Genomic DNA, 15,734 nt, shown 5'->3' with positions numbered 1-15,734 from the left:
CACTTAAATTGTATGAAATTCAAAGAGAAATAATCTACTAGTCCTTTAGTTCAGCTAGAGTTCTTGCAAGCCTTAAGTTTCAAAGTTAAAGTAAGGGTATGACACAGTTCTATAAATTCACTTTCTTGCTGCCCGTGGTAGTGCACACCTGTAATCCTAGCACTGGAGAACTGAAATAGGGTCCCACTTCAAGCAGAAGGCCATCTACATAGACAGTTTTCCAGGAATAGGGTTTACTCCCCATTTCTGTCTTTGGGGGCTTTTAGATATGGCATGCCATTAGATGCATGATGGAGTCTGCAATACTGCACAGCTCATGATATGGAAATGTTATTCTAATCAGGCAAAAGAGCATTCTTCGTTTCTCTCAGCCATGTTGCTTTCAGCCAGTTTGGTTGGCCCTTCTGTAATACAGCTCTTCACTTGTATCAACCTCCAACCAATTTGTAGTTTTTCTCTTAGTTTTTCCTGCCCCCATGTAACTGTAATATATAACTATGTCACTTATTATTGGAAGAGCTGCCACATCCTGCCATGTTGACTAAGCCACCCCCAGCTCTAGATCTGAAAGTTTGTATCTTGTTCTGTTATGTTTGAAACACCTTACAAGAGATAATTTAATAATGAAAGCATTTTCTCCATCACGTTCATTTGTGAACTGACCTTTGTTTTAAAATAATGGCATTGACACTTTTACAGAATGTTATTATAGACTATTTAAAAAGAAGAAAAAAACCAACACTGCATAAAATGAGTGGTTCAGGCTTTACATTGGGTAGGACCTAATGTCTGAATGTGGGACACAGGGCTGAGGGACACCATGAAGTGCCCTAAGAATAAGACCTGAATGAGCCATTTTCTTGAACTTTTTGTTCAACAACAACAACAAAAAAAAGGCAATTTATGCGTTCTTATTTTTGTTACAAAAATATGCTTCAACCATCAGAAAAATCTTAGCACAACCCAAAACTCTTGGCTATTTTTTACTTAACAGAATTCTTTCTGGTACTATGGTGTATGTTTCTGTCAGCAGGGATTTACAGGAACAGTGAACCACAAGGATTTCCTGAGGAGGAGCTCCCACATGCTGTGTCTGAGCTTTCTCATATTTCTTTTGGCAGCAGTGATTCACTCCAGGACTTCAGAGTTAAACTATGAGTCCACTGTTGAGTCCACTGCTTTCTCCTTAAAAAACAAAACAAAACAAAACCTAAAACATTTGTGTTGTTTTGCTTAAATCAAGAAAAAGAGTTATGACATAAGAAACCATTTCTCTATTCTCCCCACTTCCTTTCCAAAGGTACCATCAATGTGCAATAAGGCCCATTATATGAAAAATAGAATTGATTTAATTAGATTTAATTTAATTAGATGGTCTCAGACCTCTAAATAATAGTGGTTAGGGCAGTTAGAGTGGGTAGGGGCCTCCACCTGCTCATAAAAGAAAAAAGGGCATTTTATATTGAATGGTAAGTTTTGGTGCTGACAGTTTTCACTCTTTTAGTGCCTATTCAGCTCATTAGTAAGATTTGATGTTCTACACTAATGCTAACCTTTTCAAAGGCAAACTATCACTTGTCAAATTTTTGTCATGACCATTTGCCTACGTCATAAGCAGTAGAAAAGATTTTTAAAACTTTTTGCTTTTCAATTAAAATGTATTTAAAGCTTTAAAGCTTACTTTTCTTTATATACTTCATTCAGTAGATTGAAAACAGAAGGGGAAAAAAAACAAACTACCAACAAAACAAGTTGCACTACATTGAATGCAAAACCAAACCAAAAAAATATGGCTTCCGTGGCTGGAGAGATAGCTTTGTGGTTCAGAACTAGTTCATCTTCCAGAGTCCAGGTTTAACTCCTAGCACACCTGTCTGGAGACTAACAAACTGCATTTATAGATGTGTCCCTGTCTCCCTCCCTCCCCAGGCTTCTCTTCAGAAGAGGAGTATCTAGTCTCAGTGGAACCTGGAATTGGAAGAGGAGGCAGCAAAGTAAGGTCATGGAGTCAGATTCTCCCCATCGCAATTTTTAGAAGGGCTGCTGCACAAACAATAGTTTCCCTTTTTAATTACTGGGGAAAGTAACAAAATGATTACATTCTGTAACATGAAACGATAGGAATTCCAGATTTCCGTGTGTCTAAAGTTTTATTGGGTCATTACCACACTCATGGGTTTACGTGTCCATTCCTGACTGCTTTCACTCTGCTGCAGTGTGCTTGATTCTAACAGAGACCAAATGGAAAACCTAGGGTTACTTTACTTTGATCCTTCTTACTTATTATTCTTCCCACAGGGAGTTCCTATGAAGAAAGAGTTCTAAAAACATGTTTTGGGTTTTGTTTTCGGTTTCTGTTTTTTTAGTATGTAAACTTTTCACAGTTGAGCCTAACAAATGAACTGGTGCTCTTCTCCCACCCTAAAGGCAGAGCAGGGCGGGGCTCACAATGCAGCTGGGAAATACAGGCTGAGTAACCCAATGCATTATTTCAGTAAACATTGTAGTGGTTTTAAAATGAACCATTTGGAAGTTGGGATTATAGCTTAGTTGATAAAGTGCTTGCCTAAAACAAAGCCCTGGGTTCAGTCCGCAGCACACACAAACTACCTGAAAGAGCAGGACGGTCTTGATCAAGGTCATTCTTACCATGATAGCAAGTCCAGGCCAGTCTCAGATACAGGAGACCCTGTCTCCAAAACAAGCACATATTACAAAGCCAGTGAATATGAAGCAGAGTGTGATGGTACACACTCATAGTCCTAGCACTGTGGAGGCCCAGGCAGAAGATTGTACGTTCTGGGCCTGCCAGCTAGTGTATAATAGAGGAAAGTAACTATGTGTGATTTCAGAAACTTAGAAATTGAATAAAGAGGTAAGAAACATTTTTTTCTTATACTGCTTAAAATATTTTTCTTAAAAGTGAAATTAAAAGGAAGCCACTTATCTCATGTTCCTGATCTTTTTCACTGAATTCCATCAAATTCGGAACTCAAACAACCTGTGTCTGTTAGGTGTCTCTCCTGTTTTCATAACTCCTCATATATTTCTGTAATTGTCTGTCTTCTCTGGATAAAGCTATACATAAGCTTTTTTGGTGTCTTCTTCATTTAGACCAGTGGTTCTTAACCTTTCTAACCCTGAAGACTCTGTAATACAGTTTCTCATGTTGTGGTATTCCCCCAACCATACAAAATTATTTTTGTTGCTGCTTCATGATTGTAGTTTTGCTATTATTCTGAATTGTAATGTAAATATCTGTGTTTTGTTTTGTTTTGTTTTTAATAGTCTCAGGCAACCCCTGTAAAAGAATCGTTCAACCCACAAAGGGGTTGCCACCCATTGGTTGAGAGCCGCTGTTGTAGACAGCTGAGAGTATTTCTCAGTTTTATTTACTGTACTATTTCATAGTGTGCTTAACTGCTGAACCATCTCTCTACCCTCTCAAAGTTTGTTTTTAATATTTTGTTTATTTTACTTTATTTTTATTGTTGGGTCTGGGGGTCACGCAGCAAACACTGAGGATAGAACACCACCAAAGTCAAAATAAACCAGAAAGCAGCTTTATTCACTGTGGGGAGGAAGCTTCTAGCCAGCTAGGACTACAGCCAGAATGCAGCCCTTACAAACGGGGCAGCTTTTTTTTTTTTTTTAAAGTGAAAATCTTTCTTTTTTTTTTTTTTAATGTTGGTGTTCTAACTCCACATATGTCTGTGTGAGAGTGTCAGATCCCCTGGAACTGGAATTAGACAGTGGTGAACTGCCACATGGGTGCTGGGTTTTGAACCTGGTTCCTTTGGAAGAACAGATACTGCAGTGCTAGTATGCTGAGCCAAAATCTGTAAGCAGATGTCCTTGAGAACTGGGCTTGCTAAGGATAAGCTTCCAGAGAACAAAGAAGGAATGCATGAGACAGGTGCATGCAGGCCGTGCAGTGGCAAAGTGGAGCGTGCAGGAACAGGGGTTTGCCCCAGGGTAGGGGTCTTCCAGCAGGTGAGGGACTGAGCAGTGAGTTCAGGAGTGCTCTGAAATGGGAGCTGTGCCAGGGCGAGATCAGGAAGAGAAGCGGTTTGCTAGGGTTTCTGGTAGCATGAGCTTCCAGCAGATGGTTGGGGGACTGCATGAAAACTCTCTGGGCCCTTCAATAGGAATGTCTGCATGCGTTCATGTATGAGGTTGTAGAAATCCTCACACTGGAGTTCCACATGGCTGTTAGCCACCATACCAAATTCTAGGAATTAAAGTCAGGTTCTCTGCAGGAGCAGTAGTACTCTTAACCACTGAGCCGTCTCTCTAGTCCCTCAAGGTTTCTTTTAAAACATGTCACCCAATCTTTTCTTTAGAAAAGTTGGAAGGTTAGAATTAATGTTTGCTCCTGGTCCAAGGTAAGTTTCTCAATAGAGTTTCATCTAATAGTAACAGCATGTTTCTGTGTAATGGAATTGGAGTGACTTAGTGTTGTGTGACAAACGTTTTCTGGGGAGAAGCTACAGGTGTCTACCCCATGTAGAGAATCCACAACAGACCAAAGTACAGATACCACTAAAGTCCAGCTTGGTGAAGCAGCAAGTTTTATTGGAGTTACTTATGGAAGTATGGATGAGGAGCAGAAATGACTCCAAGATAGTCGCCTCACCAAAGCCTACCCACAGCACTGCAGACACCTCACAAAGCTGGAAGCTTGGAGCACACTACACAGCCTGCAGGCAGCTCAACAGGTTGGAGAGTGTTCTTTCCAGCTGCCTCAGGTGGCTTAAACCTCTTCCAGACACGTTGGCTGGTTTCTGCTTCTTGCAGTAGTTTGGTCTCAGGGTGTTCTTTGCAGCTTGGCTTGACTGAGAGCCTTCTTTGCAGCCCAGGTTTGTCTGAGAGGTAGTCTTAGCTTTTATTGCTTTCTCTGGCAGGGAGGGACCTAGTGAATTTGGTTAAGTTTCAGAGACGTCTTTAGGATATTTTGAGTAGTTTAGCTCCCTGCTTAGAGTGCTTCCCTACAGGGTAGAATGTTCCAGTCTTGGAGGAAACTGCTACACAACACTTGGGGCCAGGGATGAGATCTGTCAAGGGACAGATCTGTCAACGGATGCCTTTTCAGATAAATTCCGAAAAGGTATATGCCAGGAACTGTTCTAAGAGCTTCCTGGGTTTTTTTGTTTGTTTGTTTTGGTTTTGGTTTTGGTTTTGGTTTGTTTTTTTTTGTTGTTTGGTTGGTTGGTTGGTTGGTTGGTTGGTTGGTTGGTTGGTTGGTTGGTTGGTTGGTTTTTGGTTTTGAGACATAGTTTCACTCTGTAGACCAGGCCGGCTTAAAACTCAAGAGATCCCTGCCCCTCCCTCCGCCCCTCCCAAGCGCTGGGATTAAAGATGTGCACCACTATGTTGAGATCTCTCAGCATTAAATATAAGTATCCTGTTTATAGGTAAGATATTAGAAGTACCCATGGTTTGTAATTTGCCAGATTACTTAGCTAGTAACAGAGCTGGAATTTGAACCTTAACTTTGCTTCCAGAGTTAGTTTTACTTTACTTTATTTTATTTTTTATTTGTCTACTGTGAGACAGAGTCTTAACAAATAGCGGAGACCAGCCTCCCTAATTCTGGGAGTATAGGGTTGTTATATCACCATGATCTTAAGATGCTTGTGTTTTTAACCAATGTGATTTCATGCTGTTTTTATTAAACGTACTCTTTCATATCTACATTGCCTAATATGTGAGTGATAGCTTTTCTTAAAGTAACTTGAGTTTTGTTTGTAGTGTCAAACATGATGGGTAATATGCACATTAGTGCTAAATACATAATGTATGTTGTATATAACATTACACATAAAATTATAATGAACATATTTAATTTTTCTTGGCTTTAAATAATAACGGTTTCACTGTAGATCCTCCTAGCAGTTACCAGTAGCCAACATGGTGTGTTTTAGAATGGGCTACTTAAAGACAACAAAAGATTGGATTTAAAAATTGCTTAAATCTATTTATAATTCTGAATTCATTTTTCTTGCTGGTGCTCACACAAAAATGCATGTCTGTTTAGAGCTTTTCCTTTTTAGGTCTTTTTGTTGCATGTTGGTTGATTTATTGGTGTTTGGCATTTTACTGTAGCAGATCATTTCAGTTCTCATAAGAGAAGCCATAAAAAATGTGACATAAGCTGATACTCAGGTGTGACTTTGAACTTGATCCTAAAACTTGTGAAACATTAGTGATCTTGAAATTTGCTTCATTTCCTGTTTCTTTCAGAATTCTCCACTTTACCAGTACTTACAGGATTTGGGACACACAGATTTTGAAATATGTTCTTCTTTGTCACCAAAAACAGAAAAATGCTTAACAACAGAGGGACCTCAAAATCCTCCCAAAAGCGTCCTACCAAAAGTAAGAAACGTGCTCAACTTGTATGGCTCAATCTTCTACTCTTTAACTTAATGATTACTTAAACTATCTTTTAGGGCCAGAGGTGTGGTGCAGTGGTAATAGTGCTTGCCTAGCATGCACAAGGCCCTGAGTTCACTTTTTCCTCACGCTGGTGAGACTCTTTTATTTCACAGATAGAATAGAGCTGTCAAAGATAAACATCAGTCCTTACTGCTGTTCTGGAATTTTGTGTGTGGGGGGGCTAATTATATAAATGAAGAAATGAAATTATTTGGGAAATAAGATATATTACTTTTTAAAATATTGACATTATCTGAAGAGGACCAAAGAAATGTACTAAAACCTTATTTAGAACTTTGCCCATGGTAGTTCTCTATTAAGTGGTATGTTCATTAAATAGTTTTCTTAATTATTACACACACACATATATATATATATATACACACACACATATACTGGCAACTTGTAAGAGTCAGTTCTCCCTTCTGCTGTGGGTTCTGGGGTGGTTCTGGGAACTTAGGCGGTCCTGCTTGGTAGCAAGAGGCTCTGCTGCCTGAGCCATCTTGCCCAGCAGTCCCTGCCGTGCTTTGTGGGTCTGTTGTCGTTTTGGCGCTTGGCGTAAACATAGCACTTCTTTATACCCAGCGGACATTCACTCTGCCACTATGTTGTGCACACATACCCAGCTCTCCTGAAGTTTTGGGGGAGGGTGTTTTTTGTAAAGTTATGTGTAAATATTTAACATAGATAGGTGTCGTTGTGTGGCAATGTGCCAAGATGTGGCTACTGATGTATAAACCCTGGTTCCTAGCCACTCTCCCGAGTACCCTCATCCCAGGAGAACATGACAAAAGCTCCAGAAATTCAGAAGGCACAAGCCATGTGGTTGACCAGAAGATTCTGGCTTAAATGGAAGTACCTGCTTCAATGACTCTGCATACCAGGGCACATCTGTCTTGACTCCACTCGTTAGACCTATGCAAGATCAGCAAGTATCTATCCCTACTTCCAATCCTATCTCAAGTGCTCCCTCTTACAAGTTGTTTGGAATTGAATAGGGTGTTTTCAGAACATATTGGGAGAGACTAATCTAAGAAGGAAAGTTGGATCGAACATTTAACATCTTGTGTTGTCAACGATGACTCTACCCTTGTATAAAGAAATATACTTTTTTTTTTTTTAGTTGTTATTTTGTCTTTTTTTTTTCCGCAGAGCTGGGACCCAACCCAGGGCCTTGCGCTTGCTAGGCAAGCGCTCTACTACTGAGCTAAATCCCCAATCCCAAGAAATATACTCTTAATCACTGAAGTAAATGAATATATTATTGGAGTCAGTACATCTTCTAAGCTTCCTTAAATCTCTTCTTGAGTCATAATTGCCCAAGCTCAGAGCTCCTTAAACTTTTCTACTCATGACCCCTTTTTTGCCCAAAAAATTTTTGTGCACCATTGCTTGCATAAAACAGATATACAAATCAAATGTTTTCTGATAATAAAATATAACAAATTTTATTTTAAAATAATTGTTTGTATGCATATGGTTTACCATGTATTAAAATAAAAAAATTAAAAGCTACCAAACATGGGGCACACACCTTTTAGCACTTGAGAGATAGAGGCAGGTGGGTATTAGAGGACAGGCTAGTCTACATAGGGAGTTCCAGGACAGTCAGGGCTACATAATAGAAAGACCCTGTCTCAAAGAAAGAAAGAGAGAGAGAGAAAGAAGAGAGAGAGAGAAGGAAAGAGAAAGAAAGAAAGAAAGAAAGAAAGAAAGAAAGAAAGAAAGAAAGAAAGGAAAGAGAGAGAAGGAAAGGAAGAAAGGAAAGAAAGAGAAAGAGAAAAGCCAATTTACATACTAATGAAATTGATGTGCTAGTTTATTTTTACATGAAGAAGTAAATCTTCGATGAGTATTTAATAGTGCAGGATGTAGAACATAGTCAACCCTTTTCAGAATTTGTTGATATTTTTATTCTATGAGTGTCAGTGCTGAGAATGTCTTTTTTCATAAAAACACACAAAATGGCAGGCGTGTGGTTAGGGCCATTTCAGAAAGTTTAGAAATTCTAACCTAATCCCAAACAACAACAACAAATGATACAGCAAAGAGTGACTGTAAGAAAATATATAAAGTCTTTTTTTTTTAAATAACCATCATTCTTAAGTATGCAAGTAGCAAAAAACTTTGGATTATATAGTCAGAATCTTTGATTTTAGAAATTGCTGATTGAGTTGCTGGTAAGTTTTATAAAATATCACTGAATGATTTTTCATTTCATTGCTGTGAACTGTTTCTACTGTTTTTGTTCATTCATCTTTGTTTCCATGGCTATTTGTAGTACCTGGTCATAGAAATAACTAAGTGATTGTAAGCTCCATTTACTGGCATGCACAGGTTAAGGTAAATAATATATTAATCAGTTCATTAATAAAACTTTTGATACATGACAGTTTTTATAAAAAGAAGTTAAACATCTTTCTGCTTTAGTATTTTATAACAAAACGATATTAATATTGAGAATTTGGACTATGCTATAATTTCATTTTGAAATAAATATAATTACCATGTTGACACAGATAGCTTTTAGTATTTCCATGATAAATGGGCTATATCATAGTAGCTTCTGACTTTCGTAAAAATCAGATTTACAGGGCTCATTTCAGTACATTCAACTAAACTCTCATTTAAAGACCCAGGAATGTAATTGTGTATTCTAGGTCTTTGTGTTATACAACTAAAAGTGGGAATAAGTGAGGAGGCTATAACATTACAGACAAAGTGTATATCTTTTTTCCTCTCTTTTTCTGATTAAAAATTCCAATTACTTAGAGGTAAGTGGTTTAGTGGTTTTTATTTTTGAGTGTTTAATTGATAATCCTACACAATGTCATTCATAATCTTTAGCAGGGCATCCTGTTGAGACTGACAGAAACCATCAAGAGTTGGACTTTTTCCTCTCAGTGCAATAAGAAGGATGACTTACTCCACAAGTTGGTGAGTGCTCATTCACTTCATCCCATTTTTTTACTCTCTCTAGGGTCCTGTGTAATAGTGAGAGAACTGAGGGATCAAAATCCATTTTGCTGGTGATTTTGATGTGATTGTCTCTATTAGAAATTCTACAATACTGGGGACCTTTAAACAGGGCTTGCTGGCATTGTTCATGTTTCTCATAAAAGGTACCGAGTGTTCTGGAAGCTGCTACTGCCTTGTTTGTTAGACTGCTAATTTACTACCATCTCCTTCATTGAGAGGTATTCCTGTCAGGAAGGATAAATACAACGTTTGGTACAATCAGTTCATTCCTCAGGGACTGATAAATCACACTTTCCCAGAGTCAGTATTGATGGCTTTTCTGATTCCTGTAAAACTCCCTTCCTCCCCTCTCCGTCTGTGCTGTAATATATCTGTTGCGTAGCCAAACCCCTAAAGAGGTGCAGTCAGCCTTACAAACATAACCAAAGTAAATTCCGGGCAGTATACCCAAAACCTTCAGCTTGCTGAGTTCTCTTGGTTATTGGAGATGTGATTAACTTACAGGTATTGTTCTTTTTTTAATTGACTTTTATAAAACAGTCATTTGCAAAGCTTTCACATTTTGACTGGATACTCCAAATCACATATAAGATTTGGGTTTTTTTATTTATTTTTTAATATTAGTTACAGTTTATTAACCTTGTATCCCAGCTGTATCCCACTCCCTCATTCCCTCCCACTCCCACCCACCCTTCCTTATCTCCTTCCTGTCCCTTTCCAAGTCCACTGATAGGGGAGGACCTCCTCCCCTTTCATCTGACCCTAGCTTATCAGGTATCTACAGGCCTGACTGCAAAGTCCTCCTCTGTGGCCTAGCAGGGCTGCTTCTCCCTTGGGGGGAGGGGGTTGCGATGGTCAAAGAGCCAGCCATTGAGTTCATGTCAGAAATAGTCCCTGTTCCCCTTACTTGGATACTGACCTACCATTGACTACAGCTAAGCAGGGCTTCTAGGTTATATCCATACATGGTCCTTGGTTGGAGATATAGTCTCATAAAAGACCCCTGTGCCCAGATGTATTTGGTCCTTGTAGAGTTCCTGTCCTCTCCAGGTCATACTAACTCCCCCTTCTTTCATATGATTTCCTGCACTCTGCCAAAGGTTTGGTTATGAGTCTCAGTATCTACTTTGATATACTGCTAGGTAGAGTCTTTCAGAGGCCCTCTGTGGTAGGCTCCTGTCCTCTTACTTGTTTTCTCCTACATCCAATGTCCATCCCATTTGTCTTTCTAAGTGAGGGTTGATCATCTTACCCAGGGTCCTCTTTCTTGTTTATCTTCTTTAGGTGTACAGATTTCAGTATGTTTATCCTATCTTATAGGTCTAGTACCCACTTATAAGTGAGCATATACCATGTATGTCTTTCTCCTTCTGGGATACCTCACTCAGAATCTTTTCTAGATCTCACCATTTGCATGCAAATTTCATGATTTCCTTTTTTTTTTTTTACTTGCTGAGTAGCATTCCATTGTGTAAATGTACCACAATTTCTGTATCCATTTCTTTACAGAGGGATATCTGGGTTGTTTCCAGGTTCTAGCTATTACGAATAAAGCTGCTACAAACATAGTTGAGCAAATGTCCTTGTTGTATACTTGAGCATCTTTTCAATATATGCCTAGGAGTGGTAGAGCTGGATCTTGAGGAAGCACTATTCCTAATTGTCTGAGAAAGCGCCAGATTGATTTCTAAAGTGGTTGTATAAGTTTACATTCCCACCAGCAATGGAGGAGGATTCCCCTTTCTCCACAACCTCTCTAGTATGTGTTGTCACTTGAGTTTTTTATCTTAACAGAACACCAACAGCACGGGCTCTAAGAGCAACAATCAATAAATGGGACCTCATAAAACTGAAAAGCTTCTGTAAAGCAAAAGACTCTGTCATCAGAACAAAACAACAGCTTACAGACTGGGAAAGGATCTTCACCAACCCTCTATCTGACAGAGGGCTGATATCCAGAATATATAAAGAACTAAAGAAGTTAAAAAGCAATAAATCAACCAATCCAGTTAAAAAATGGGGTATGGAGCTAAACAGAGAATTCTCTGTAGAGGAATATAGAATGGCAGAGAAACACTTAAGGAGATGCTCAATGTCCTTAGCCATCAGAGAGATACAAATCAAAATGACCCTGAGATTTCACCTTACACCCATCAGAATGGCTAAGGTCAAAAACTCAAGTGACACATATAAGATTTGATCTATTATACCAGTAAGTGAAAACCAAGGTTTAGATAGCTTGGCCTAGTAACTTACTAAGTGAATTGTCAAAGAATGTTCAGCAAGGAAATGATAGAGGGAGAATTTGAACCCAGATTTTTTGGGTCCAAAGTCCTGTTTCCAATAAAACATATGACTTCTCTAGCTTGAGTATTGATCTTTTTTATAAACTAAAATTACTCTGTTACCCATCAACTTAGCAATCACTTCAGCACTTAATCTGCACAATTTAACCCTAACCTCCCTTGCCAGCTTTGCCATTGATATTTTTATCCATGAATCCAGCCTTTCAAATCCTTTATCCTTAGGGTTTTTATTTGTGCTGTTCTTCTGTGGTGGAATTCTTTCCTATTTTCTCTCAATCTGTGGCAATATTTTCAGTAGGTGATTCTAGCTTTGCTGAATACTTCAGCCTATTGGATCTTATTTCACTCAACAGCTTAGTAACAATTATCTGTGCTTTTGTTGGTACAATTTATGTTATGCTGCCTAAACATAACATGTTGTTTTTTGTTTGGGGTGGGTTTTTTGGCTCTTGAATTATTTCATATGTGGTAACTTTATACTTTCTATAAAAACTCTTCTTTTTGCTTTACAAATGTCAACATGTATTTGGTTGGTTGATTGGTTGGTTGGTTGGTTGGTTGGTTGGTTGGTTTTTTAGGGCAGGGTTTCTCTGTGTAGCCATGGCTGTCCAGGAACTCACTCTGTAGACGAGCCTGGCTTCAAATTCACAAAGATCCACCTGCCCCTGTCTCCCGAGTGCAGGGAATAAAGATGTGTACCACCATTGCCCTGCAAATGTCAACTTATTTAATCCTATAAAGTATGTACTGTTGTTACTCTCCTTGCAGATGAGGAAATTGGCACTGGGATATTACTAACTTGCTTAAGTTATAGAGCCAAGATCCAGGCCAGGGTACTTAAGTCTTGGCTTTCAGGCTTATTAAACACGACCAGTTTACCTAGTATCCAGCAGTAATACAGAGCTCACAGCTATACAAATGACCTTGAGTGCTACGTTATAGTTAGCTAAAAGTAAATTCTGGTATGCTGAGGCCTATTGGTCCTCCTCCCAAGGGTCTAACCCGTTGGTGAGGACAGGGGTTCAGGCAGAGGGGTTGAGAGGTGCGGTTCCTCCACACCATCTCCAAGCCTGCCATTGGTTGTTGGTCTCCAGGCAGGCTCCCAAACGTCAGGCCATGCGCCCTCTGCAACCCCCACACCATCTGCCTGACTACTTTCACCGTCATGTCAGCGGAAGTTGTCCCAGCTCTAAGTCGCTCCAAGCCTTGAGCCTCAACAGATCCTAGAATAAATGGCTGTGAGTCATTATGTGGTTGCTGGGAATTGAACTCAGGACCTCTGGAAGAATAGGCAGTGTTCTTAGGCACTGAGCCATCTTTCCAGCCCCCAAGGTTACACATCTTAATCCTTCCCAAACAACCCCACCAACTAGAGACCACGTACTCAAACATGTGAGCTTATGGAAGCCAGTCTCGTTCAAATCACCACACTGGTTCAGTTGTTACAGTATCCAGAGTCAGCATCTTTTGTATTATATTTTCTATGTGTATTATATTTTTCACATTGCATACCAGTAATTTAATTAAGAAGGCACAAGTGACTAAGCTTATTAATCTGTAATTACTTTGCATCTCATTACCAAAAATTTATTTTTCACATCTGTAGCTTAATAATGTCCACCTCAATCTTATTTATTTTTTTATTTATTTATTTTTGAGACTGGGTTTCTCTGTGTAGCCTTGGCTGTCCTGGACTTGCTTTGTAGACCAGGCTGGCCTTGAACTCACACTGATCCACCTCTGCCTCCAGAGTGCTGGGATTAAAGGCATGTGCCCCCATGACTGGCTACCCACCTCATGTTTTATATTTACAGTGAAAATAAAACCACAGGTATCACACTAAGGAGAGATTGAATTGTTGTTTCTTCCTGGATTCTACTTTGAAAATAAATACCTGTAACTGGAACTAATATTGAATTTAGGATTTAATGCAGCATTACATATGTATTAATACCTCTCTTCCTGTATTTTGATGGCAAGGACACCGGATTTCGACTGGACTCACTGTATACCATCCTGCAACAGGAAGTCCTGCTACAAGAGGATGTGGAGCTAATTGAGCTGCTTGATCCCAGCATCCTGTCTGCAGGGCAACCTCAACAAGAAAATGGACACCTTCCAACACTCTGCTCCCTGGCAATCCCTAATATTTGGTACTGTCCAGAAAACCTTTCTCTTTTGACTACATACATATAGAGTATTGGCAGAAGAAATCTATCATATTCTCTATTGTAAAGGCCTTAGAAATAGCCTATATGTTTAGAATTATAACAGATACAGTGATATGCCAGAGCTAAAAACAAAACAAAAATTAAACAGTGCTAGAAAAAAGTTATCGTGTATTTATCCAACTAAGTAAAATTAGTTCTTTATTTAGCAGCTCACTATCAGGGATAAATGTCTCAAAATGTCAGTGTAACAATGCAGTGTACATATCAGCTCTAGCCAGTTAATATCATAGCTGTGTTCCAGAAATACTAAAGGTTGAACCATGGAGATAAAGCATCAATTATTGATATATTGACTGAGAAGAAATCAAAACAGATAACATAACTAATGACTTGAACTATTCTAAAGTTTACTTGGAAAGCTGAGGCAGGAAGATCATAGGATCCCAGGAGTTAGAGGCCAGCCTGGGCAATATAGCAAAGACTCTTTCTCAAAAGAAAAGAAACAGTCAAACAAGAACAATCCTGCAACATTTCAGCTGATGAAAATATTTAGCTCTAATGCAAAAGTCCTAGGTCATAATATGTCTTGAAATAGTTTTTTCCAAAAAAGAAATAATAAATACTAAAAGATCTTATGAATGTTCATATATGTATAGGAATTGTTGATGCCCTGTATTCATTCATTATGTTTGACAGAGAAGAATGAATCAAAGAATGTAGTTACTGCCCAAACTGTTCAAGGTCCAGAAGTAGCTCTATTCACTGTTCTGTGATCTGAATTTATCTGTCCTGTTACATTGTACTGGATAGCCAAGTGTTTCCAAGCCAGCAGTCACTGAAATACCATCATAAGGAAATAAACATTTTTCTATTCAAAGTAGAAGAATTTGCCTGGCATGGTGGTATGTACCTGGATTCCCACAAGTGTAGTTATAGTCTAGGCTACTAAGATGCTTGCTTGAGCCGAAAAGTTCAAGACCGTCCTGAACAACACAGTGAAAACCAAAAGACCTACAACAATAGATACTAATATGCATATTTTATAAATATTTATATAAATAAATGAATTTAAAGTCTGAAAAGAATGAACTCTAAATGCTAAGCATTTATAGGGCTTGAGAGATAGCTCATTTGCTAAATGTTCACCATGCAAACATGATGACCTGAGTTCAATTCCGGAACCCACCACATTTTCTAAAAAAGGTTGCTATGGTAGTGTATGCTTATAATACCAGTGCTGGAGAGACAAAGACAGGAGCCCCCTGGGGCTCGCTGCATAGCCCAGCCTAACAAATATGGAAGGATTAAAAACAAAAACCAAAATGGGCTGATTGTGATGGTGCATGCCTATAATCCAAGCACTCAGGAGGCAGAGGCAGGTGGATCTTTGTGAGTTTGAGGCCAGCCTGGTCAATAGAGCAAGTACCATGCCAGCTAGGGCTACATAGAGAGACCCTGTCTCTGAAAAACAAACAATAACAACAACAAACAAGGTGGGTGGCACCTGAAGAATGACACTAAAGTTGACCTCTGCCATCCCACGCATACACGTAGACATGTGCATACACAGGTTTTCAGTAAAAGCCATAATGGTGTCTAATCCATAAAGGTTATGGGCTGAGAAATGATGAGATTTCATAAATGCTTTTCAAGTTTGCTGTTGTCTTAATTACTGCTCTATTGCTGAGGAAACAGCATGACCAAGGCAACTCACAAAAGAATGCATGTAGTTGGGACCTTGCTTACAGTTTTAGAGGGTTAGTCTATTATCATCATAGCCAGAAACAGGTATGGGGCTGGAGCAGTAGCTGAGAGCTTTACATCCTGATCCACAGGCAAC

The 15,734-nt window shown here is 39.0% G+C and overlaps 1 protein-coding gene across 7 annotated transcripts in view; it reads left to right on the top strand.

Annotated features, from left to right (window-relative positions):
• Window positions 1–15,734, top strand: part of Vezt (vezatin, adherens junctions transmembrane protein) — a 69,596-nt gene that overhangs the window by 15,548 nt on the left and 38,314 nt on the right. For 5 of the 7 annotated variants that reach the window (XM_060377934.1, XM_021647837.2, XM_021647835.2 and 2 more), the window contains exons 2-4: window positions 6,244–6,378; window positions 9,286–9,375; window positions 13,704–13,876. In XM_060377934.1, the coding sequence (XP_060233917.1) occupies window positions 6,244–6,378; window positions 9,286–9,375; window positions 13,704–13,876 (398 nt within the window). Of the gene's footprint in view, window positions 1–6,243; window positions 6,399–9,285; window positions 9,376–13,703; window positions 13,877–15,734 lie in introns of those variants that run through there. The other 2 variants (XM_021647836.2, XM_021647840.2) reach the window with 2 other exon arrangements.

The sequence above is a fragment of the Meriones unguiculatus genome, chromosome 2, assembly GCF_030254825.1.
Source record: "Meriones unguiculatus strain TT.TT164.6M chromosome 2, Bangor_MerUng_6.1, whole genome shotgun sequence".
Lineage (NCBI taxonomy): Eukaryota > Metazoa > Chordata > Mammalia > Rodentia > Muridae > Meriones > Meriones unguiculatus.
The sequence above is the reverse complement of the archived record's forward strand: the minus strand, read 5'-3'. Positions and strand labels throughout refer to the sequence as shown.